We start from the raw sequence: 25,845 nt of genomic DNA on the forward strand, positions 1-25,845 counted from the left end.
CCCTATAATACCAGCTCTGCAGGAGGCACAGCTAGGGGAATTGTGGTGTGAGGTCAGCCTGGGCACAAATTTAAGACCCCGCTTGAAAAATAAAGCAAACAGGGCCTGAGCTCAAACCCCAGTACAAGCAAAAAAAAACCAAAAATAAGAGAGCAAGAAAATAACCACACAAATGGTACGAGTTGAGCGAGCCCACCCACTACACCTCAGCCAGGTCCAGGATGCCTGCAAGGACCCTGGGGAGCCCCTTGAGCCTGGGGAAGCTGTGGGGCCATGTCAGTCCTGCTATACAAGGTTCCAATGTCATAAATGGACAAATTTCACCACAACATAGGCCCTAAAATAAAAGGGAGACTGAGAGCCTCAGAGACATCAGTCCTGGCCTCCACCCCAGCGATCCCCTAAGGGTACTGGTTGGTCATAGCCTGCTCCAGCCTCAAGTGACAACTCTGATGTTCACCCCACAGGAAACACCTCAACAGTCACTCCTGGGCGTCCTGACCCCGTGGTGACAGTGAGCCTTACACAGCCACAGTAACATAGTAACCCGCAAACAAACAAGTGCAGGGCTCGAGGGGATGAGCATGACTGGGACCGATTTGCACCTGCGCCATGTCACTTCAGCCTGTCCCCTTGTACCACTGTCCAAGGCTCCCATGGGGTCTCCAGGACCAAGGGACTCCCAAGAGCAGGTAACACAGCACTGTACCAGCCCCATCCAGGGGCCTGCAGTGTAGACAGGGCAGCCCTCTCTTGGCTTGGGAGTCAAGGACTAGTGACAATGAGGGATGTGGGCACTAGGGTGGCACCTCACACCCCTACCCCAGGAAGCCTTCCAGAGAAGTGGCAGAGGGGACCCTCGCTTTTCAGTCACCTCAGCTGGGGTGCCCCATCAGCTGAGCTGCAGGTGCCCAGCTCCCACACAGTGACATCCATCAGGGCTGGCTCTGCACCACATTGCCTCTGTGCACCAACTCAGTGACCACCAGTGGCTGAACTGAGCCCCGTGATTAATGACAGTGGACTTGGGCCACTGGGGGCACTTGACCCCTCTTCCTCCATCCAGAGCCCATCCAGCATCCGCCAGGGGCCCAGGCATGTGGGGCCGGTCCTTGTCCTGGAATTCACAGCTCACTGAGGGTCTCCACCACTTCTATGCACAACTTAGAAACCTAAGCAGCTAGGTGGTATCTCAGTATCTCTCTCTCTCTCTCTCTCTCTCTCTCTCTCTCTCTTTCTAACTGACTGTACCTGGCCTTCAGATTTCTTGTAAAGCTGATTTTGTATGCTCCCTCCCCTCCAGGAACTGGCTAAGAGTCCTTTCTCTTCTGTACCACCACCCTCCTCCTCTCCCTCCTTCTCCTCTTCCTCCTCTCCCTCCTCTCCTCTTCCTCCTCTCCCTCCTTCTCCTCTTCCTCCATCCCTCCTTTCTCCTCCTCCTCTTCCTCCATCCCTCCTTTCTCCTTCTCCTCTCCCTCCTTTCCCTCCTTTCTCCTTCTCCTCTCCCTCCATCCCTCCTTTCTCCTTCTCCTCTTCCTCCATCCCTCCTTTCTCCTTCTCCTCTCCCTCCTCTCCCTCCTTCTCCTCTTCCTCCTCTCCCTCCTCTCCTCTTCCTCCTCTCCCTCCTTCTCCTCTTCCTCCATCCCTCCTTTCTCCTCCTCCTCTTCCTCCATCCCTCCTTTCTCCTCCTCCTCTTCCTCCATCCCTCCTTTCTCCTCCTCCTCTTCCTCCATCCCTCCTTTCTCCTTCTCCTCTTCCTCTCCACACCCAGAAGAAAAGTTGGGCAGTTAGCTGCTTCACAGATGGGAAGAGGGGAAGGTTCAGCATTAGAGGGGTGGCCAGGGCTAGGGCCCGGTGACCAAGCTGCCACCTGACTGCACTGAGCCACTCCTTCAATCATTTATCTTTCACTCCTGAGAGCTGCCTGTCGCCTTTCCCCCAGTTTCCTGGACAGGGCTGTTTTCCAGTCTGAAGGTGGAGGAGGTGAGCACTATCTTCCAGGAGTGCACAAAACCTGCTTTGCCCGCCACCTTGAAAAGCACCATTGACACAGGGCCGGGCCTCCAGTGAACGCCAGTGTCAACACTGGGAACACTTGGTGCCAGCGCCTCGCTTGACTTTCACAGAGACCAGAGCCTGCTAGGGAGGGGTCAGGAGAAACGGGGGCCACACCGCGACGTGGCCCAAATCACATTTCCGATGCCTGGCTGAGCCAACAGTCCATCCCCAAGGCTGCAGAGGGAGTAGTGGTGGTGGGCTGTAAAAAAAGCCCAGGCTGACTGAGCACCAGGGCCCCACGCAGCCCTTGAGGCAGATGACATTCTCAGTTAGCAAATGAGACAACTGGGACCAGAGAGGTATGTGACTTGTCTCAGGTCATTCAGCTCGCAGGGGGTGACAGCGGGATGCAAACACAGCCAGCATGCCTCAGACCCAGAGCTCAGGTGGCTTCTCACAGCCCGGCCTGGCCAGTGCCGGGGTTTCCACTCCGTCACCCTCTGCTAAAGGTAAGGGACAACCATGGCCACAATCAACCACATGCAGCTTGGAGCCTTAGAGTGGCTAGAGTCCTCCAGCCATTACAGCAGACCCGTAGCCAACACGCTCACGTTCAGACAACATGGAGGCTTGGAGCAAATGAGCCCATCCGAGGTGCTATGAGGCCCGACTGCATTCACCCGAGGTGCTATGGGCCCCGACTCTGTCCACCCAGGGGTGCTGTGGGGCCCTGACTCCGTCCACCCTGGGGTGTGTGCTGTCCTGCTTCCATCTCTTCACCACACCGCACTGCTAGGTGACAGCCTGTTTCCCCTGTGCTCATTCATCCAACCTTATTTACTGAGCCCAAGTAAAAGCGTGTTCTGGCGGACAAGGCAGTTTCGACCTAGAGGGAGGAGTCGCAGAGGACACCACTGCCTTCCACACCCCCTTCCTCGGCTTTCTTCAGGGAGCCAACTGTCCTCTTCCCAGCCCTCGGGCCGCGATCCACCACCCTGGATGCAGACTCTTCCATAGCCAGAAGTGGGTGGTGACTCATGCTGGGCAGTTCCAACACTGCATTCCCTCTGACCACAGTGATTGGCTTAGGAATAGGCACGTGACCAGGGTAGCCAATAAAATGCAACCTTAGAACAACTGCTAAGACCACTGAGTGGTGGGTAGACCCTGTTTTTCTGTGAGCCTCCTTCTGGGGACACTGAGCCCCCCAGGGAACCTGAAAATGAAACCATAACCCAGGCCTTAGAGCTCAGAGAGGCCCTAGAGGCTCTGTTTGATCCTCTCTGCTAATTTTTACAACTCTCTATATAAGAAAACTGGTAGTCGGGCATGGTGGCTTGCACCTTGTAGTGCCAGCCACTTGGGAGAGGCAAGATGATCTCTTAAGCCCAGGAATGAAGGAAAGGGAAGGCTAGGAAGAACAGGTGCTCAGAGAGGTGAAGTCATTTGCTCAAGGTCACACAGCAGGTAAATAACAGGGCTAGGAGTTGAATTTTAAAAGTCTTTGCACCTGACTCTTCAGAGGTACCTATACATTATGCAGGCTTGTCTGGGCCTCAGTTTCCCTTCTCTACAGGGACGGGGGTGATGGCCAAGCTCTATCTATGCTATGGGCGGTCTTGGAAAGTTCTAAGTAGAAAGGGTGCATGTGGGAGAAAATAGGCAAGCACTCGACTCAAGAACAAGCGGCCGTCTGTGGCCTCTGACGTCCATCTCTCCCACCGGCTGAGGCAAGGGCAGGGTCCAGCCAAGGGTGAGGGGCTCCTCACCCAGCCCTTTCCTGCCAGCAGTGACTAATGGCTCACCCACACCCTGCAGAGCAGACACACAGCGGCCACTGTGTCTTCTGGCCAAGACACCTCTGTGGAAACAATCCCCACTCTTGTGCTGGCTGGGAGGGCTCAGCCTGGGGGAGGTGGGAGCAACCCCCCAGCCAGGGTGTCCTGTACCACCCAAGGGGCCTGGCCAGCCCATTAAGGGGCTGGGGGCTTCTGAAAGCCATTCACACAAGGCCGGCCAGTGGGGACAGCCCCAGACCCTCCCCTTCTCTCCTGGCTGCCAGACGGTCACGCTGCTCCTCCCTCCTCCCCCCAAGACTTAGCAACCAGAGAACACAGCCACCACTCCGAAACTCCTCTCCCCAACTCCCGCTCTGCAGATGCAGAAACTGAGTCCTGAAAGGAGAGTGAGAGACCCAGACGTGAGCACACTGCTGCCTCAGGAGGAGAACACCAGAGCCCTGGGGGCTGCTCCACGGGAACCCCCCACTTTGGCCTGGAAGGCACCATAGCCTGGAAGTGAACCCTGGCTTATCCATTCCCCTGTAGCTTCAACACTCTAGCTTTCTTTGGGAACTGCCTCTCTTGCTCTCAGTCCAAGGGATACATAAAGGGTTGACCCCATCCAGGTCCAGGGCACACTCCGGACCCAGCCAGTCAGAGACCAGAGCCTTGTCACAGCCACTGGTCCAAGGATGGGTTCCTCTGGGGTTGCTTAAACCAGCAGAGGGCAAGGCTGGAGGGTCCTGCGGCCACCTTGCCACTCCTTCACAGAGCACGGCCCACATAGGTACAAGGACAGAGTGCAGCTGATTCTGTGGAACCCCTGGAGCCAGCTGTTCCCGAAAGCAGACACCCTTAGACTTTTCAGATATGTGAACCATAACTCCCTTTGGAGCGCCTGACATTTGTCACCAATAAGGAAAAGGGTCTCCCATCTCTGGGGGCAATCCCACAGACTAACAAAGAGACCTCCCTGGGACCTCGCCTGGAGCTATCTGGTAATTAGGACCTGGGCACCCATGTGGAAAGTATGCTGACCAACAGGCCACACGCCAACAGGAACCTTGGATTATCCTGCCAATGAAAAGTGGAGTCAATTAGCAAAAAAGAGGCAGGAATGACAGCCCTGTGCCGGGGCTGTGTGCTCACTACAGATAAGAACATGACTGGTCTCAATCTTTCAATAACATCACGCAATCATTCTGATTAGGTTGGGCTTTTGCTTTTTGATACAGGGTCTCTATGTAGCCCAGGCAGTTCTCAAATTTGAGATCCTCCTGCCTTAGTCTCCCAGGTGCTGGGCTTACAGGCGTGTGCCACCTTGCCCAGTTGTACTACTTTAAGCCTATCATTCCCCATTTCTAGAAACTTCAGGCCAAACAATGACTTTAAAAGACAACAAGAGAAATGTGCTTGGGTCATGTTCACATTAACCCCTAACAATGGGAGAAAATGGAAAGAAGTAGGTTCAGTGTTAAGCCAAAAGCTAAATTAACTTGCCGGGATATGAAGCAGCTCTTTAAAATGACAAGGAGATTGCGCAGTGAGAAAACACGTAAGCCTAACAGTAAAAAAGCAGGGTAATAAAACTTTCTACCCTTGGGGAAACTGCTCACCGTGGACAGAGATGAGCTGAGACGACAATGTGGTGACAGCAAGTGGTGACTTTTATCCCGCCATACCTGGCACTTCTCCACAGTGAGGCTGGGCTGGGGGCCGCCTGTCCACACCGGAGCTGTCACAGTGCTGTCTCTATGGCAGCTACCAGCCACCCATGGCGATTTAGCTAGGAATGACCTGAGATGAGACCTTAGTCCTTCGGCCCACTCTCCGTATCTCGAGTGTGTGATGACCACCTGCCAAGTACGCTGTCATGATGACCACACCGTGTCACCATGCTGAGTGCGAGACGACCACACCTATACACAGTGCTGAGTGCAGGTGCAGACACACTCAATCCTGCAGAAAGTTCTAGTGGTTCTCTACACTCGGTCTTTAACCCAGGCCTCCCCGGCAGAAAATGCTCCTTGCAGAGGTGAGGGCATCTCAGGCTCACTCGAGTGTCCCAGACCCAGCTCAGAACATGAGGATGGTGGGCAGGAGCAGGGTGTGGGACCCTGGCAGGTGCAGCTGGTTGGGGGACTCCTAGCCACCTGGCTGGCTACACCACAGTGAGGCTGACCTGTTGGATGCAGGCCTGGGCCTGGGGGTCACAGCTGGGCTGATGGTCCGAGCTAAAGGTTTTTATGTCCCCAACCTCTGGATTCTGGATAGCTGTGCCAGGCGTGTGTCAACCAGGGTTCAAGTCACTGACCAAAGAGGGACCTGGTCTGTGTGTCACAGTACAAAAGCTGTGTCCCTGCCAGGCGCAGGGAAGGGGGACAAATTGCTGATTGGGAAGGCTTGGTCCTACTGAGAGGAATCTGGCTCACACAGAACAGTACATGCAGGAAGGCCCAGTACCAAGTCCAGAAGGGCAGCTGTCCTTCAGAGTCCACCGGGCCGGAGTGGCAGGAGTCACAGGAGGGAAGTCACACGCCCTACAGGCCTGGTCATCCAGAAGCTGGGCCCTGTGAGTCAGGGATGGAAATCGCCTGGCAAGGCCTCCTGTGGTGGTCTCCAGGCAGGGCCAGGAGCCCCCTGCCTTGATTCAGCACAGGCCTGTGAGGTGTGCAGATGCACTGTCACCTCCTTTTGTGGAAGAGAACAGGATGCCCAGGGAGAGAAAGTGACTCACCCAGTCACACATCTGGGACTGTCTGTTGTCAGGACTCCAACTCAAGTCTGGCCAGTGCTTCTGGCTTTCATAGCCCCCATCTCCAGGCTCTCCTGCCTACCTGCTCTGGGCCCCAGCCCACCTGACGGCCTTCCTCCACTACCTTCAGCAGAAGCGCTCTTAGGGGACGTCCAGCAGCCGACAGGTAAAGCTGAGCCCACTGCTGGCACTCAGCCCTCAAGATCTGCCCACTCTCGGAGGACGCATCACTGCTCGGTGTTCAGCCCACCCATGGCCGGGACGACTCCCTTCCCTACTCTCCATGCTCCTCCTCCTCCTAGAACGCCTTCCCCAGACCTGCACTCGGCCACTCAACAACAAACCCAACTGCCGTCTGGCCTTCTCACAAAATCCCCCAGACCACCACCCAGCCCCAAGAACTTCTTTGCCTCTCTCTGGGGCTTTCCCCACAGACGGTCCTGTGTCACGGTCATGCACGCCACAGACCGAGTCCCTCTGGCCTGCCCATGAGCTGTGAAAGGCTAAGTCCACATCTCACTGTCTATCTCCACCCCACAGGGCCTGGCACAGCCAGCCAGGATGGACGGGACTGGGCGGGGGAGAGGGGACGGGGGAAGGGGACAGCGGGAAGGGGAGGCAGTGATGAGGAGGGTTGGTGGGTGGATGAGAACGGGTGGGTGGAAGGAAGGAAGGGAAGAAGGGAGGGAGGGAGAGAGGGAGGGAGAAAGAGAAACAGAAGAGAGGTCCTTCAAATAGGGAAGATAGGAAAATGCTAAGAAGTCCGTTTCCTCTCAACACATTTAGATTTCTGATCCTCTAGCTATCCCCGTTTTGAAGATGGCACCTCTTTACCTTGCAGTAGCCAAAGCCTTGGCCTGGGCCAGGATGTGCACAGTCACTGAGTCCTGCCAAGCATAGAGAAACCACTTCCTAACCAGTCATCGCCAAGCCAAGTTTCAGCTCAACAGCAACACGAAACGGCCAAGGTTCAGAACAAGTGGCACTTGAGGATGACAGAGATTATGAAGCACAAAGCTGAGGAGTGACAAGGGCTTCCCAAGATGTGCACTTAATACCCCCTCACCCCTGCCCTGGGGACACGCCTGGCGAGCCATTCTACCACCACCATGAAACACTGAGCTTCAAAAGCCCTTCTGGGTAGGACAGGTCCCAAAGACACCGAGCTGTGGCCTTGGCTGAAAACCCGGGCAACCCGTCCAACTTGGCCAGGCATGTGGGAGCCTCCAGCTTCTCAGAAGTGGCAAGAAATCCAAGCCCAGGATATCAGGGCAAAAAAGTAAGAAAGGTGACCTTGCTCTGCTCCTTGGGGGCAAGGGTCCAGTCTTTCCCAAGCTCCCTCCTACCCAAGGGAGGGCAGGACAGGCAGGGGAGTATGGGGTCAAGAGCAAAGGTGAAGGAAGCACCTTTATCCATAGCTGCACCCTGAAGGGCTCTACAACAATACCTCACTTAATCCTCACAGCGTGGGGCCCTGTGATCCACTGCCTCCCAGTCCCAGGCCTCTAAGGGGTTATGGTCAGTGATCAACAGTGTTTTCCAGGCTGTTTTTTGTTATTCTAAAGATAACACCCGCTCATGAAAGAGAATCTTAAAAATAGAATGCACAAAGAAGAAACCCAAACCACCAAGAACTCCCCAAGCTGGCCTTTTGCCTTTGAAAGCACCTCTTCCCACAGTAATGGTGTCTCGTGACCCGGGGGCTCAACTGACTTCATTATCCCTCAGTCCACCCTTATTTAATGATGTGACAGTCCTGTCTGAGGGGCTGCCAGGTAAGTATGGAAAGGTGTGTGGGACAGGCTGGGCCCAAGCATGAGCTGCAGATCTCTTGCCACAAACGCAGGTTCCATGCTTACCTAAAAAGGGATTGCGCTGTACACACTGCTCATTTTCTTCTTCTGCTTTTGCTGGTGGGACTGGGGACTGGGGTTTGAACTCGGGGTTTCGTGCTTGCAAGGCAGGCACTCTACTGCTTGAGCCACAGCTCCAGTCCATTTTTTTGATCTGGTTATTTTGGAGATCGGGGGGAGGGGGCTTGAGAACTATTTGCCTGTGCTGGTCTCGAACTGCAATCCTCCTGATCGAAGCCTTCCAAGTAGATAGGATTACAGACCTGAGCCATTGGCACCCGGCTTCTTTTCATTTATATTTCATTTTATTTTTATTTTTTTTGGCAGTGGTACTGGGGTTTGAACTCAGGGCCTCACATTTGCTAGGCAGGCACTCTACCACTTGAGCCATTCCACCAGTCCTTTTCATTTATATTCTAAACTGACACATAATTGCACACTTTTATGAGGTACAGTGTAACACTTCAACACACTTACACAACACGTAATCTTATCACAGTAAATAACTGCCAGATGCACGCCTCAAACCCTTATCACTGCTTTGTGTTGCTCTCTACCAGCTACCAAAATCAAGTGCAGTCAAGTGCTTACTGCTCTGCTCTACTGTGCCTAGGACGCTAGCCATTAGTCCTTCTGTCCCACTGCACCCCACATTAGCCTCTTCTCCCCCTCCCCTGCCCTACCAGCCTCTGGCTACCACTATTTTGCTCTCCACTTGTGTAAAATCAACATTTTTAGCTTCCACAGGCACAGCACGACACGAACGGCACAAGACACTCGCCCAACATCATGCTGAACATCTGAGACTGCTCCACTGAAGAGCAGGACCCCTGTGGATTTGACCAGGCTCCCACCGTGAGCCACGCTGCAGTGGTCACATGGTGCCGTACAGCCCAAGACCTGATTGACACGGGTCCCCGGCTCTCAAGCCCTGGTGGACCTGCGCCGTGTCCTCTGCACCAACGCTAGCTATAGCCCAGGCGTGAGGCCCCGGCCATGTGTCCTGAGGTACTGACCAAAGACTGCAGGCGTGAAGACGCCCAAGACCCACTTGTGGGAGACATTCGTATCCCCATCTTGCAGAGAAGGAAACTCAGGCTGATGATATCCCTGTCCGAGGTCACACAGCAAGAGCTGGGGCTGAGCTGGGACTTGTGGAGAGGATGGCACCCCAAAGTCAGGGGCCTCTACCAGAGGCTCCTGCGGGAGGCCTGGGCGGGGGGAGCTCTGCAGGCACAGACTGGCCAGCAGACAGCCCTGAAGACAGACCAGACACCGAGTCAGGCTGGCACCCATGCTTGGGGCTCCAGAGTCCTGTTGAACAGAGGCACCCAGCCACCCTCCGCATCCCAAAGTGGATTTCCTGAACTTGGCCTCCTGACCCAAGACACAAGGCCAGATGGGATAACTTCGGGCTGCACAGGCCTGGCCAGCTGCTGGACCCATCTCAGGTGACACCAGAAGTGTGACAGTGGTAACTACTTCAGGACTGGCCTGGTTCCCAGACAAGGCAAAGTGAAGCTCTGCAGGGCGGAGGGTGGAAAGGAGGCCCAGCACCTCCTTAGGGAGGCTGCTGCTCTTCTGCAGTCAGGGTCCTTGGGTCCCCTGACCACTGGCCAACACAGAGCCGGGGCCTCACCTATGTGTTCCCACACATAGGGGACCAAGCCCAGGCCTCTGGCATGCCAGGCAAGCACCCCACACAGGACGGCCCGCTCTCTCCCATCTTCGGTGAATCTCGTTTATGTTCGGATCACAGAGAAGACTGAGCCCCAGCAGCCCTCACAGCTCACGGAGCCAGGAGCAGCCTCCACACAGGCAAGTCAAGGCGGCCAGGAGCCTTGTGGAGTCCTCCGTGAACCCCAGAAAGCAGGGCATGGATGGCAGTCAGGAGCCACAGTGCCCTGGCACAAACTCCCTATGAGCACAGTGCTCAGTTGGCACCGACTCTGAGAAGACGCCATCTTGGTATATAATTTCCAGGTCAATAAGCTGAGACTGTGGGGTGAGGTCACCTTACCAAGGTCACATGGCAAGGGGAAGCTAGGGGAAAGCTCAGAACTGGGTTCAATGAGCCTACTGAGGTGGAGGGAGGAGCTGTGGTGACACTTGTCCATTCATTCATTCATTCACTCAGTGCACATAATGAGCGTCGCTCAGGCCCTGGGGACATGTGTGCTGAAAACATCCACAATGCTCTCTGTCACCTACCTTGAAATAGACTATTGGCCACCACAGGTGTCCTACTGAACACTACAAGTTATTCCTTCCACCCAGCTGCACCCCGTGTCTATTTGCCTCCCCTCTCCAGCTCCCTCCCACCCTGTCCTCGGCCTCTGTGTCTGCTAGGGTGGACAGAAAACAAGGAAATACACAGAGAACCCCAGTTTGGGGGCTGCCCCTCTCCCCCCACCCTCTCAAGTCTTACGACCTAATTCTGGCTTTAGAATAATCTGTTGGTAAGTTACAAGGAAGGAAGAGGGGTAAAATGTAGCAGAGAGAAAGGGGAAGAGAAAAAGAGAAGGGGGAGGAGGGGCGGGGAGGGGCCGAGGGCGGCAGGCCCACACCACAGGCCACACATCCTACCCAGGAGGACCCTGAACTGGCGCCAGCTTCCCCACCCTACACCCACCCACCCCGGCCTGGATGTCACCACTTCCTCTGCGTGAGAGGTCATCACTGCCATTGGCAGAAGCAGGGCTGGGAGAACAGTTGTGTCTGGGCACAGAACACCACAGGGACACCACACAGAAGTGACCCTGGACCCTCTCCCCAACATCTATTCCTCTCACCCTTGCAGGAGGAAAGGCCCCTGGCCAGAGACATCTGAGTTCCATGCCAGCCCTGCCAGGAAAGGCTGTGTGACCCTGAGCTAGCCGCTGTGCCTCTCTGCTTTATCAGGTGTGCAGTGAGGATAAGATCTCCTGCCTTTTGTGGGAATTAGAGAATAAATGGTGGAGAATAAGACCTGAGCACCACAGAGCTGGTATGCAGTAGGTACCCAATAAAGAATTCGAGGGGCTGGCACTCACTCAGCTTCCTGGACACTCACTACATCCTCCTTCTGCCCCTGCTGCCATTTGCAGTAAAAGAAACTGAGACCAAGGTGAGGCCTCTTCTCAGGATCACACAACCCCCAAAGGTCAAGGCAGGCTGACCTCCAAGAATTTCCAAGTCATCTCTGACCCCTGGCTGATGTGTACCTCCTGTGAGGTCCCACCCCTCTGCTCTTCCTTCTCCTCCCCACCTCCTCCACATGTCTCCTTCTTGGGGTGGTGGCCTGGCACCAGGCGCTTCCCGATCCTGGGCTCTGACCTGGCTGCACCATAACTCAGGCTACTCCAGTACTGAGAGCGAGGCCATCCTGACCCAGACCTCACGCCTCATGGGCCACCTCAGCCTGGAGCAGCCAGGGGACCCAGCTTAGCCCAACTATGTGGCCTTGGACAAGCCATTGCCCCTTTCTGATCACGGCTTCATCTCACACACACAACTCTGGTTGACAAGCCACAAGTTAATGGTGTGTGGCTGTGCAGCCCAAGTGACCAAGACAGTACCAGATGAGTGACCAAGACAGTACCAGATGAGTGACCAAGACAGCACCAGATGCCATCTGAGACCTGGAGCTGTCCTGCCAGCATCCAGGCCACACCCAGCTCCAAACCCACTGTCCACAGCACGGTGGAGACAAGATGGGGAGAGTGAGCTGGGAAGGAGGAGACCAGACCCACACTGTACAGCCCAACACAGTGGCCACCAGCTGCAGGACACCACTGGGCCCCACCACTGGGCCAGCCCAGACACACACATCCAAGTACAAGAGGCACAGTGGATTTCAGACTGGGCTTGAGTGCTGTACTTCTGTACGGGTGAGAGATGGGTCTATTTTCAGTCTCGTGTGTGTAGACAACAGGCTTTCCCAATGTAGTTCTGTATTTCTCAGATGCTCAGTTGAGGGGGTATTAAATTCATTCCCACAGGAAATTGCAGAGAATCTGCAGCTGGGACAGCATGAACACTGCCCCTGGGCTCCAGAGAAGGCCTACATCTGGGCTTTTTTTTTTTTTTTTTTGGCAGTTCTGAGATTTAAACTCAGGGATTCACACTTGCTAGGCAAGTGCTCTACCACTTGAGCCACTCCATCAGCCTTGTTTTGTGTTGGGAATTTTCAAGATAGGTTTTCATGAACCTGGGCTGGCTTTGAACCATGATCTTCCTGATCTCTGCCTCCTCAACAGGTAGGATTACAGGTGTGAGCCACCAGCACCCAGCAACATCTGGCCTTTTAAGAGAAATCTGGTTTCAAAATGCTGACAATCCAGTCACATTTGGTCCACATTGGTAGAAGCCACACAACCTGTCCTCAGGCCACACAGGCTCAAGGGCCAGCAGTCAGCAACCTCGGGCCTCCCGATCTTCCTTCTCTGCACCTCATATCACCATCCCACACCCTCACAAGTGGAAGCTTCTGGCTCATCACTGGCCCCTGTTGGTCCCTGGATGGTTCCGAAGCAGGCAGCCATGCTGCTGCTGTGGGGAGGCCACTGTGATGAGGAAGCCACTACAATAGGGAGGCCACTGAGGCTTCTGGCTTCTGAGTACCTCCTCTGGCCACCTGCTACCCCTTTTGGCAAGTTGACTCCAAGGGACTCTCTGTAATCAAGGCCACTCGCCTCACACCACAGTTGCTGAATGGGAGAATCAGGATTTGAACTCTGCTATATCTGGTTATAAAGCCCATGCTGTTCATCACTGATCCAAGATTTCACTCTGGAGGTGAACAAGTACAGGGGTCGTTCATATTGGCGGGTTCCACATTAACCTCAGATGGAAATTTCTTTTTTTTTTTTTTTGTTGCAATACTGGGGTTTGAACTTAGGGCCTCACACTTGCTAAGCAGGTGCTCTACACTTGAGCTATACTGCCAGCCCATTTTGCTTTGGTTATTTTTGAGATAGGGCCTCATTTACACCTGAGCTGGCCTGCTCTGCGATCCTTATTTGTACTTTCCCATGCAGCTACATGACAGTCTCATAACACCTTTGGCTGAGATGGGGTCTCACTAACTGCCTGGGTTGGCCTCAAACTGACCCTCCCTGTCTCCATCTCCTGAGTAGCTAGGATTACAAGCATAAGCTAAAGCGCCCAAAGTAATTTTTTTAAAAAATTGCATCTGAACTGAACATGTCAGCTTTTTTTCTTGTCATTATTCCCTAAACAATACAGTGTAACTATTTACATTCACTCACATTGTCTGAAGCATTAGGAGTCATCTGGAGGTGATTTACAGCCAGGATGTGCACAGGTTACATGCAAACACTAGCTTAGGTAAACTCAGGAGATAGGGGTGGAGGTGCGGGCTGGAGGTCCAGCTGTCTGCCTAGTGCCCCAAACCTGGCCTACTTTGGGGTCTGTCAGAAAAGCTTCCAGTATAACAAGATCTAAACCGGCCCACCAGCACAGCACCCCCACAAGCCCCTTGCCTGGCATCCTTCCCAGGAGCCTCAGGCCCCCTAGGTTTTATGACCAAGTCAGGAATCAACTCACAATAGCATGGACTCGGGTTTAAAAATACTAGGCCAAGCGGAAGTAAGGTTACTGCCTGGGGCAGAGCTCTTTCCGGAGGAGGAGAAGGACAGCGGGGAGGGGAGGGGAGGACACCAGAGAGGATGCTGGGGAGCCCAGGAGGAAGTGGAAACCTAGGTTTTCAACTATTAAGCAGGAGAGGAGGTGAAAGGAGAGGGGCTGGGAAGGCCTGCCAGTGCCCAGGACTCAATCTCCGCCTGGGGTTTGTCTAAACAGGGATGGGGGGGGGACACAGGACATCACATTCCTCCAAAGCCAGCTCAGCTCTGCAGGCACCTGAGGTGTGAGCAGCAGCTGGCAAGGCCCCCTTTGCTCTCCGGGGGTCCAGGAGGCTTCAGAGCCTGGCCCTCAGCAAGAGTAAGGGGCAAAGGGGACCTCTGCTAGTTTATTTCATTTTATTTTAAAAATTACCCCACACAGGCACACCCTTCAAGCTATTACTGCCTTCTGGGAGTCTAGCCTGAGACTCAGTTGAGAATACAGGAAAACTTTGCAAGCAAAGCCGTCCATCTTGGTACCCTCAGTTATGCTGAGCCCCCGCGTGTCAGGGAGGGATCGTGTCCTAGCTCTGAAGCTAAGTCTGCAGAAAGACCTGGTGAGCGCAGGCACCTTCACCCTACTGACCAGAGGGAGTCTGAATAGCGAGCGGGCTAGTGAGGCACTGCAGCACCCTCCACACCTTTCTAGAACCTTCCTCCAGGCTGCAGCCCTTCCTGCATCGTGGCCAGGAGCACAATGGGTAAGGTGTCCACCTCCTGTCCACACTCCTGTCCTGTGCACTTCCTGTCCACACGACTTGCATGAAACTGTGCCACCAATGAAGCTTCTGAGTAGCGTGCCCTCGATGCATTGAGGGTTCTGGTTTTCACACATGAGAGGAAGGACAGTCTGTCTTACATTACAGGTTATGTAAAGAGCCTATGCCTACCACACCGCAAGGCACGATATAAGCACCTGATCAATTTTAACTTGTTAGAACACACAGACAAGGAGCCAGGCTCATGCCTGTAATCTCAGATACTCTGGAGGCAAAAGATTGGGAGGAATGTAGTTCAAGGCCAGTCAGTCCTGGCAAAAATTTTTGTGAGATACCCCATCTCAATCAATAAAGCTGGGTGTAGTGGCAGGTGCATGTCATCCTAGCTATGCAGGAAGTACAAATAGGAGGATGGTCCAGGCAGAGGGGGCATAAACTGCAAGAGCCTATTTCAAAAATAATCAAAGCAAAAATGACTGGGGGCATGGCTCAAATGGTAGAGCTCCTGCCCACCAAGCATGCAAGGCCAAAAATTAAAAAAAAAAGAAGGAAGAACGCAGGCGGTCCTGGGGCTAGAACCAGAGACTCGTGCTTGCTAGCAAGAGCTCCTCCACTTGGGCTGTGCTGTGCACCAGCCCTTTTGTTTGTATATTGTTTTTGAGATGGGGTGGTGTAGCTAACTTTGCCTGGACTGGCCTTGAACTCAAGATCCTGCTGTGTCTACCTGCTGAGTAGCTGGGATTACCTGGGATTACAGGCGTGAAGCACCATGCACATGCAAGCCAAAGCATTTCTGCTGAAGGCAGCATTCACATCCACATAACCGACATTTCCTCTCCCCTATACTCCGTCTTCAGAGGGGAGATGATTTTTCATGATAAGGATTTTGAAGCAGCTGGGGCCGGCGGCTCACGTCTGTAATCCTAAATACTCAGGAGGCAGAGGTCAGGAGGATACAAGTTTGAAGCCAGCCTGGGCAAATAGTTCAGGAGACCTTATTTTGAAAAAAAAAAAAAAAAAATCACAAAAATGGGCTGGTGGAGTGGCTCAAGGTGTAGGCCTTGAGTTTAAATCCCAGTGCTGCCAAAAAAAAAAAAAAACTTTGCAAATTTGAAGCCATTTCTTGTGAGCTTTGCCCCATATTCTAGTAATGGACTGGAAATGATTTTCTTTGGAAGCCAACTTGCCTTCACATCCAGATGGGTGAGAATGACCTTGGCTTTGTACTAAATCAAGCCTCTCCTCCTCTTTTTCTCCTGAGGCAGATGGATACAGGCTTATCAAAAAGGCAGAGAGAAAAAGGGCTCCACTTCCTACAAACTGTGGCCTGACCACACTCATGAGCTTAGACTTCCAAGTGTCACAGCAGTCCCCAGGAAGGCCCTCCTCACCCTGCTGCTCTTTCTAGGAGATGGTGCTGGCTGTCTTCTCCAGCTCATAGCCAACTGCCTTCCCTGGCACCACATTAAAAATGGGTGTCAGGTCCTGGGGTTTCTGGCTTGTGTTACTACAGCCAGCAGGCCAGGGGACCACACAGTGGTACAGGGAGTGTACAGGACCCTTGGTTAGAGGGGTGGCCGGTCCTGGTGAACCTTGAGTGGCTAAGGAGAGAGCTTGGGTTCTCATCCCTCCCCCTCTGGCCCCAGCACCCCTCCTGCAACATAGGCTTTGGTTAGATCAGAGTCTCGTGCTCAGGTCAAATAAGCAGCACAGTCATGTGTCTGCCACTTAACGACAGGGACAAATTCTATAAGTGCATGGTTAGGTGACATGCACTTAGACCAGTGGAGACAGTACAGCCTCCACACCTGGGCTGATGGGCATTTTAGATATAAGACGGGGAGTTGCAAGCAACACGAGGTCATACAGGAGAATGAGGAAGCCAAGACACAGAACGAGGACAGGCACCGAGAGACAGGGCACACTGTTTTATAGTGAACTTTGCTTTGAAGGCTGGAGTCCACTCAGAAATGACAACAAAAAGTATCACTAATAAGTGTCACAGCAAGTCATTTGTCATTGAGCACCACTCGGCACATGCTGCACTGGGCACACCCTAATGTGGTGGCCACACCGCTTGTTTGCCCAGTGTCCCCACAGACACCTGCGGACTGTGTGGCCTGTGACGGGAGCAGGTTCCACTGGGTGGCAGGAATTTTCAGCTGTGTTAATCTCATGGGACCATCTTTGCATATGCGGTCCATCACTCACTAGGGTGATATGGCCTCAAATGTATTTCAAATTGTTGGGATGCTTCGGGGCTCACACGACCGTCTTTTCTTCCTTTCCCTTGTTTCAGTTATTAGGAAATGATGGGTTCTGAGGTGGGGGAGCGGGCTGAGGTGGGCCCTCTGGGGACTGTAGCACTCTTTAGCAGGGCTCCATGCTGTGGAGCTCCTACACAGGGGTAGCTCACTGTGGGGAGCCAAAGTTCTGCATAAAGGTTTAAATGAAAATGAACCACTTGAGGCCAGGATAGACAGGGGAGGAGGAGGGCAACTGAGCATTAAAGAGAGAGAACCATCCCAGAACGGGCATGCACCTAAACACCCGCAAGTGAGGAGCTGACCAGGGGCCCTCCAGGGTCTTGGCTCCTCTGCAGGAGCAGGGTGTTCAAGGCAGGGTGACAGGCAGAGCTGCAGGCAGAGGGAATTTCCTGGTGCCACTGGGAGGATGCAGCTGGAGTGGACTGTGGTGGCCTGGGGGACTCAACTGTGTGCAAAGCCAGCCAGCACAGAAGGGCAGCAAGTGAATTCAGCCCCAAAGCCCCTCCAGCCACAGAACCTTTGCTCCATGGGGGTTCCCCAGCCCTGTACAGGAAGTGCTGTGGAGATGGTAGGGCAGAAACATGCATCCGCCTGGGCCTTAAAACTGCTACCCCTGTAGGTGCAGTGGTTCTCAGACTGTGATTAGCTTCAGAAGCCCTGGGAACTTGCTAAAAGGTAGACTCTAACTTAGAAGTCTGGAGGGCACCAGCGCCAGTCTTCCAGGGGTCACACATTGGCAAGGAGCCTCCAGATCAACCTCCAGTCAAAGAAGGAAGATCCTGACCTGGAGGCCCGGACAAGCCCTCTCTGGCTTCCTTGTTCAAAGGGCAGTCTTGGGGTCACAGTGGCCCCCTGTAGCGAGTGTTGGCTGGCTTTGGACAGAGGCACACTCCTGGAGGTATACACCAGCTGCACAAGTGGGGGTCTCCCAGTAAGTTTCCTAGGTGTTGTGGGGATGCAGTGGCTGGAGCCTGTAGTAGGAGCTACTTGGGAGGGTGAGGCAGGAGGGCTGCTCAAGCAGGGCCTGGGCAACAGGTGAGCCAACAGACCAGCTCGAACAAACAGGTCTTCCCAGGTGAAAGGCCATTAGGGTAAGGTGTCCAGCGGTAGGTGTCTGTGCGCTGTAAGCGACTAAGGCCGCAGAGGAACCCCGAAAGCTGTCCGCTGTTCGCGAGTCTCCCCGCGGTCGGCTCTGCCCCGCCCACCCCTGGGGGACAGGTGACTGCTGGCCCTTCCGCCCGTGACCGCGGGGCCACATCTGCTCCTGAAGCTGCACTCACAGGCCTGACCTCGCCCCTGACAAGCCGCAGTCCACCTTTCCTGCCGTCACTGTCACCCAGACCCCCACTGTCCCCAGCTCCTGACCACCGAGCCCAGCATCCGGCCACTGTCCCCAGCGCCTCGCATTCGTGCAGCATCCGTGTGGCCTCGCTGCTCGCCTCCTGCCCAGGGCCACGGGACGCCTGGCGGCCGTGTCACGCTCGGGTCCCCGCGTCCCTTTGTCTCCCCCTGCGGCGCGGAGCGGTGCGGGGCGCAGGCAGCGCCGGAGGCCGGGCCGGGTGGGGGCGGCGCACGGCCCGGGGCCCCAGTGCGAGTTCCCAAAGCGAGGACCGCCCGCTCACCTTGTAGACCTTGCCGAAGGCGCCGTCGCCCAGCTCGCCCACGATGTCCCACACCTCGCTGGGGTCCAGGTCCCGGCGGACGTGCTCGTACTCGCGCGACTTTCTCTTCTCGAAGGTGGACAGGCGCAGGATGCGGCGGAAATTGGCGAAAGCCATGGCTGAGCGCGCGAGCCGGGGGTGCGGTGGCCCGGCCCGGTTCGGCTCGGTTGGGCTTGGCTTGGCCCGGCTCAGCCCGCAGCAGCAGCGCCTGCAGGACGCCTTCCCCGAGCACACCCGGGTCCAGTGCGCGCCGGCAGCGCGGCGGCCGAGACCCGGAACCGCGCCCCGCCCCGCGCCGCCCCGCGCCGCCCCGCGCCGCCCCGCCCCGCCCCGCTCGCCCCGAGGCCACGCCCCCCGGTCCCGCCCCACCTGCCGCGCCCCGAGCCTCTGCATTGGCTGCGGGCTCCCGGCCCCGCCCATCTTCGCGGGGCACTCTGGGAACTGTAGTCCCCGCGCCTCCCTCCGCGGCCGCGCTAGTCTGGGGGACTCCGCTTCCCCGCGCAGCGCTAGGACGCTTGTCGGTGCGCGAGGGACACAGGCTGGTGATGAGCGGACGCCGGAGTCGCCGCCGGTGCCAAGAGAACCGCACACACGGAACCGCCCGCAGCTCCCCCCGCTTTGCAAATGGGGCGCCCGGGGCCGCTCGCCCCACTCTACAGACCGGGTCTCCGGGGCCGAGGGCGCGCGCTCTGGGGCGCTTTGGGAGCGCGGTGCTGCCTCCTAGCGCGCAAAACGCCGCGCCCGGGTTCCCCTCTTCCCGGTCAGGAACCCGCCGGGCTGGGGACGAAGGACTAGCGGGGGACGTCCTGTCTCAGGCTTCCCGGTGAGTTAGCAGATGCGTTTCGTGCTAAATAAAAACTTCCTCATTGTGCTTTTCCCAGTTTTAAACGGAGACACCTGGTGGCTGCCTGCAAAGCCTGTCCTGGTGACCGTCAGCAGCCCGCTGGGCTCAACAGTGTCCCGGTGCTTTGCTGGACAAGCCCCCGGGCCATTTGCAGATCCAGCTAAGGACGCCTGTCTGGATGGAGTGCCCGCGGCCCACCAGGTCCCCCGATGAATGCGGTCGTGGGACGTTCGGTCACCAGGAGGAGGAAATGGCCTCACTGTGGGGTGCGAGACCCGCAGCGCGGAGCCCCAGCCCTGCCAGTTCCAGAAGGAAAGAACTGAGAAACAAAGTAGAAAGGGCCCTTCAGAAATGTCGTGCCCATGAAAGAATCCTGCTCCAAAGACCACGTGAGGTCTAGAAAAGGGACCCTGCAGACAGATGAGCGCCCCTCCCCGAACGCACTCGGGAGGTGAGCAAAGGGTCTCAAGTTCAAGGCCAGCCTAGGATACAAAATGAGACACTGTCTCAAAAGGAAAAACAAACAAAACTCACCGTACTTAAACCAGGCCTGAAATGCTCAGGAAGGAGGCAGGGGCAGGGGGATGGCAAGTTTGTCAGCCTGTCTCAAAAAACATTCGTGTAATAAAAATGCACCATTTGAAGTATAGTGTTCACTGAGTTTTAAGTCTGTATTGTCACCACAGGCAGGACAGAACTTGTCCCTCACCCCAAACTCCTCATGCCTCCCTCGCCCCAAACTCCTCACAGCTCTGTCATCACCCCAAAACTTCCCACAGCTCCCTCACCCCAGAGCCCCTCACACCTCTTCACAGTCAGTACCCATTGCCACCCCTCTCGCTTTTTCTCTGTGGACTGGGGATGGAGCCCAGAGCCTGGCACAAGCTGGGCAAGTCCCTGCCCGTGAGGAGCACAGCTCAAATTTTGCAAACCCAGACCGTTTTCTGTCGCCATATACTGAATTGTCTTTCTACTAGGTCACGTCAATGGAATCACACCGTGTTTTTTGTGCCCGGCCTGTGTTTGTTTCCAGTGCTGGAATTGAACCAGCGCCTTGTCCACGCTGGGCACACACCCTACTGCTGAGCTGCACCTTAGCCCCCAGCCCCACCCCCGCTTCTCTGCACCCAGCCATGTTGAGTCGCTGGGCTGTGGAAAGTGCTCTGGGTTCATTCTTTTTCATTGCTGGGTAAATGTCCATTCGTGAAGGGCATCTGAGTTGCTTTGGTCTTTGGTTATTATGGAGGAAGCTGCTGTGAACATTTGTGAGTCTTTGCGTGGAAGCATGGGGTCTGGAACAAGCTACCCCAACGCGGCATGCTGTCACTTGAGGAAACAGCAGAAGTGCTCTCACCTTCCCTTTTCTTCTCAGAAGCAGGGCCTAAGAGAAGGAGCTGCACTTGGAGCTGCCAGGAGAGTTGAAGGAGCAGGCCCCGCTTGCCGTGTCCCCGTGCACCACCTCTGTCCCTTAGCCCGCCTCCCCGCGAAGGACAGGCCACTCTACTGAAGCATGAAGCTGCACGCATTTCTCCCCCGATCACGGGAAGCTTACTAAATAAATCCGCATGCGTTTCTCTTGCTAATGCGTCTTGTCACAGGGCCTCACTACGAACCTGGAGGTGAACGAGGGAACACATTGCCCCACAGCCTCGGGCGCAGTTGCTGGTCCTGTGCCAAGTGTGCAGCTAACTTTGCAAGGACCGCCCGCGTGTTTTACGAGGTGGTTATTGTCTCGTGTTTCTGTGAATGAGGAGTTCCACTTGGCCCCTCCATCTCTGCTGCCAGTCCTGCAAGTGTGTGGTTTTGACCCTGTCACCTGGGGTCAGCGCAGACCTCGTAGGTTAAGGGCCCAGTCCCACAAGACTGCCCCACTCCACACACAGTGCAGGCTGTCCTCACTGGCCGTGCACCAGAGGTCCCCATGATTCGTGGGGTATATGCATGTATGTGTTGCAGGGCTGGGGATCGAACCCAGGGCCTTGCACATGCCTGGCAAGTGCTCTGCCACTGAGGCCCGCCTCGGCCCTAGGAGTAAATTGAAATTTTCGTGAGTGTCCGTGGAGAGAGCATGCGTGCTGTGTTGTGTAAGCCAGCGCTTCTCAGAACGGGAGGTTACTGAACACCGCTCCCAACGCAGTGCACAGCAGCTGCCTGAGGCTGCGTCCCTGTCCCTGTCCCTGTCCCTGATCGCAGCACCACGAGCTCCAGTGAAGCCCCCATCACGGCACTGTGCCTTCAGGACAGCAGCAGCTTTCCTGTCTCTGGGCTGTCCCTTCAAGTTCGGTTCCCTGGGCCAAGCTAAGGAGCTCAGTCCATCCGGAGTCCTAAAAAGCAGTGACGCTGACGCCACCCTCGGTCAACTTGGTGACTTGGCAAAGCCTCAGTTTCTCAGTCTGTATCAGGTGGAGGAATGGTAACCTTTAACCCCACACTGCACACTAGGCCGCTCAGCTTGAGAAAGACAAAAGCCAAAGTCTGTGGACAGCGCCTTCCATCCTCCGCCCTCATCCTCTGCCTATCTCTCCGGATTCAATTACATGTACTTCAGACCCTCTGACTTTACCCCTTCTCTTTCTTTCTTTTGGGGGGCAGTACTGGGTTTGAACTTGGGCTCTTGTGCTTGCTAGGCGGGTGCTCTGCCACTTCAGCCACGCCTCCAAGCCCGTTTTGATTTGTGTTATTTTCCCAGAAGGGGTCTTGGATCACAGTCCTCCTACTTATGCCTCTTTCCTAGTTGGATGACAGGTATCCACCACCATGCCCAGCTGTTTGATTGAGATGGGGTCTCTTTGCCCTAGCTAGCCTGTATCTGTGATTCTCCCCGTCTCTGCCTCCTGAATAGCTGGGATTACAGGCATGAGTCACCACACCCAGGCCTCCTTGTGTTTCCCATCTCTCTTCCACTGTATTCTAGTTGCTTCGCATCTACTGACTTAAGCATCTGTTCCATGCTTAAACTCATTTGTCAACTTTTTAATTTATATTATTAAAGTTTTCACTTCTATAAATGAAATGTTGGTCTTTGTCCAAATCCTTTAGTTCACTGTTTTTGCATCTGTGGTGCTGGGGTTCAAACCCAAGGCTCCATGCTCAGCATGGGGAAATACACCCTAGACCTAGTTCACTTTTTTTCTTTTTGGGGTGCTGGGGTTTGAACTCAGGGCTTCACACATCCAAGGCAGGCATTCTATTGCTTGAGTCATGCCTCCAGCCCTTTTCCTCTGGTTAGTTTGGAGATGGGGTCTCACTTTTTGACCACAATCCTATTTTTATGTTTCACTGCTATAGCTGGGATCACAGGCGTGTGTCACCACAGCCAGCATTTTTCAGTTGAAATGGGGTCTCTTCCACTGTCCTGGAACTGAGATCCTCCTGATCTGAGCCTTCTAGGTAGTTGGGATTACAGGTATGAACCACCAGTACCCTGCCCTAGTTCACTTTTTACACATTCTTCTGTCCTGCAATCGCTTTAAAGTATGTCTTATGGGTCAGAAGTGCTGGCTTGTGCCTAAAATCTCAGCTACTTGGTAGGCCGCCTGGGCAAAAAGTCAGTGAGACCCCATCTCAATCAAATAGCTGGGTCTAGTGGTGTGTCTATCATCCCAGCTGTCAGGTGTAGGTAGGAAGATCAAGGTCCGAGGCTAGCTCTGGACAAAAAGCGTGAGCTCTTATCTGAAAAAAACCTAAAGCAAAAAAGTACTGGTGGCGTGGCTTAGAAATGAGTTCAAACCCAGTACTGGAAAATAAAGACACCAAACACCGGCCTAACACATAAGGTCCTGGGTTCCCTCCAGTGTCCTCCCCTGGACAAAGGTGAAATGCCAAGTTTTTACTACATATTTGTTGTTGTGGCACTGAGGTTTGAACTCACAAACCTCACACTCGCTAGGCAGGAGCTCTGCCACTGAGCCGCTCCGCCAGCTGTTTTTATTACTTTAAAAAGTAGAAATGTGATTATTTCATAACCTGTGCCTGGTATTCGGACATCTGCCGGCCGCAGTTGTGGCTCTGTCCGTTGTCTGTAGTTCCTGCTGCTTCTCACTCAGGATGCATTTTCCCTTGATTTTAGTTTCCTTGGAAAATCGTTCCCGGGACTCCCTGGGCCTGCAGAAAGGATGCGTGTTTTCTTTGCTCCGTGGCCAGGACTCTGCTGTGTGTGCAGATCTGTAATTCATGTCCGGGGCTGGCCGGTGCCTGGACGTCCACACCACGTGGGTTGGGCGGCAGGGCAGGGTGTCACTTCTTGGGGTCATTTCACTCTTGCTCTCTCTCGGTGCCACGGCACTGGAGAAATGGGGGCACCCTGTGGGTTGACCCTCACTTTGAGGGTGCACCACTCTGAAGTCCCAGGTCTTCAAATAGCGGGGCTCTCTGCAGCCCCCACTTCCAATGGACTGCAGACTATCTTTAACCACTTCCCACCACACAGGGAGAACCACAGTTGCCCCTCCGCAATGCCTGACATCTTCCTTCTTCAGGGCTGCGTATGAATCCATCCCGAAATCACAAGTTACACCTGGCCTTGCCCTTGGTATTGCTGAAACCAGCTGAGACAGGCATCTTTCATTAGCACTTGGTCACGGACATTTTGGTTACTGACTATGGTTATTGGTTCATTAGGTGCTTTTCTTGGTAGTGTGGACTGAACCCAGGGCTGCACATACATGCACTCTGCCTCTTAGGCTCCAACCCTTTTGTTTTCATTTTGTTTTTAAGACAGGGTCTCACCACTGCCTTTGCACAGGTTGGCCTCGAACTTGCAGTCCTCCTGTCTCTGGGATTGAAAGCCTGGCCACCACACCTGGCCGATCAGGGTTTCAAATTCTTTCATAAGTCAGTTAACCCAGAATTACTCCGCGTTTACAGATCCGAGCTGTGCGCTATGGTGGCGTCAGCCCCACTGGCTTTAAGCTCTTGACGCATTGCTAAAGCCGAGATGTGGCAGAAACCTGACCCACGCTGGATTTTAGAGTTCTGAGAACGTGGACTTCAAGCTGAAATAACATTTTGGATACATGGGTTAAAGAAAATGTTATTAAACTGTTTTACTTGTTCTTCTTGCTTTTTAAAGATGTGACTATTAGAATAATTTTAATTACATATGTGAATCTATTGTGATTCACACGATAAATTTATTGGATTTACTGGACAGAGCTGATTAGATTTTTTAATTATTGGTATAGGTTGTGTATAATATTCTTTTGACTGGATTGGGGTTTGAACTCAGGGCTTCACACTTGCAAAGCAGGCTTGAGCCACTCACTCCTCCAGTCCATTTGCTCTGGTCATTTTGGAGATGAGGACTTGAAATCACTTGCCTATGCTGGCCTCCAACCTGGATCCTCCTGATCTCAGCCTCCAAGCAGTTTGGATTACAGGTGTGAAGCACTGGTGCCCGGCCTGTGCACAGTATTCTTAATGTGCTCACTTCCTTCCATCTCCTTTGTTGTCTGTCTTTCACTGAAGCCAGCTTTTGATCTAGCCCTAACCACCAGCTTATAGAAAACACAGGAGACAGAAGAAACACCTGGAAAACCAGAGCCTTTTCTGTGGGTGACAGCCTGGGTCCTCCAACAAGTAGGCTGTGAGATGGCTGAGAGGGAGACGGAAGCCATGTAAGGAACATGACATGTGACCCAAGATCTGTTTGGGTCCCTGACTTGAACTAATCACCTGTTCAAACTTTTAAGAAACTAATTGTTTTAAGAAACAACTAGGGGAATTTGATGACTTTTAGGAACAACTTTTTATCTTTAGGTCTGTAACAGTAAGCAGTCATATCAGCAAAAAAAAAAAAAATCTCTTTTAAAAATGTATATTCAAACAGTCACAAACAGTTGTAATCTGGGATTTGCTTCAAAGCAGCCCAGTGACAGTGGCTTTCTCAGCTGACCATGGCTGACCTGGGTGACAAGGACAGGGAGATGAAGACTTTTTAAGCTAATCTAACTTTGGATGCATTTGAAACACTCCATTCTAAAAGAACAGCAGACAAACAGCCTTGGCTGTTCTCGCCGGCTTTGCTGCCCTGTTTGCTGGCTCACAGATTGGCACTTTGGTCTTTGGACCCCTCCTTGGGTGACTTGGCTTAATCTCAGGTCTTTTGTGTGGACTTCATTTCCTTCTTGTCCAGTGGGTGAGCTTAGGCTGGGGATGGTCTGAGAACCACTGCAGCCCAGCTCAGTTTTCCTGCACATCTCTCTCTCTCTCTCTCTCTCTCGTTTATACCTCAAGTCAGTGACAGACGGTTGGACAGGAGTGTCCATACCTGGGGAGTGGAGAGGAAGCAGTCCCCTGTGATTGACCCTCTCCTGTGACACGTGGCCTCAGAGGCTGCGGGTCA

General features: G+C 54.1%; 1 protein-coding gene across 2 annotated transcripts in view; it reads right to left on the reverse strand.

The window, feature by feature from the left end:
- Positions 1-18,919, reverse strand: part of Stk10 (serine/threonine kinase 10) — a 74,366-nt gene extending 55,447 nt beyond the window's left edge. For both annotated transcript variants that reach the window (XM_074057793.1, XM_074057792.1), the window contains exon 1: positions 18,620-18,919. In XM_074057793.1, coding sequence (XP_073913894.1) covers positions 18,620-18,775 — 156 coding nt within the window. In that variant the 5' untranslated portion in view covers positions 18,776-18,919. The remainder of the gene's footprint in view (positions 1-18,619) is intronic.
- Between the last annotated feature and the right edge of the window lie 6,926 nt (positions 18,920-25,845).

Source organism: Castor canadensis, chromosome 16 (assembly GCF_047511655.1).
Source record: "Castor canadensis chromosome 16, mCasCan1.hap1v2, whole genome shotgun sequence".
Lineage (NCBI taxonomy): Eukaryota > Metazoa > Chordata > Mammalia > Rodentia > Castoridae > Castor > Castor canadensis.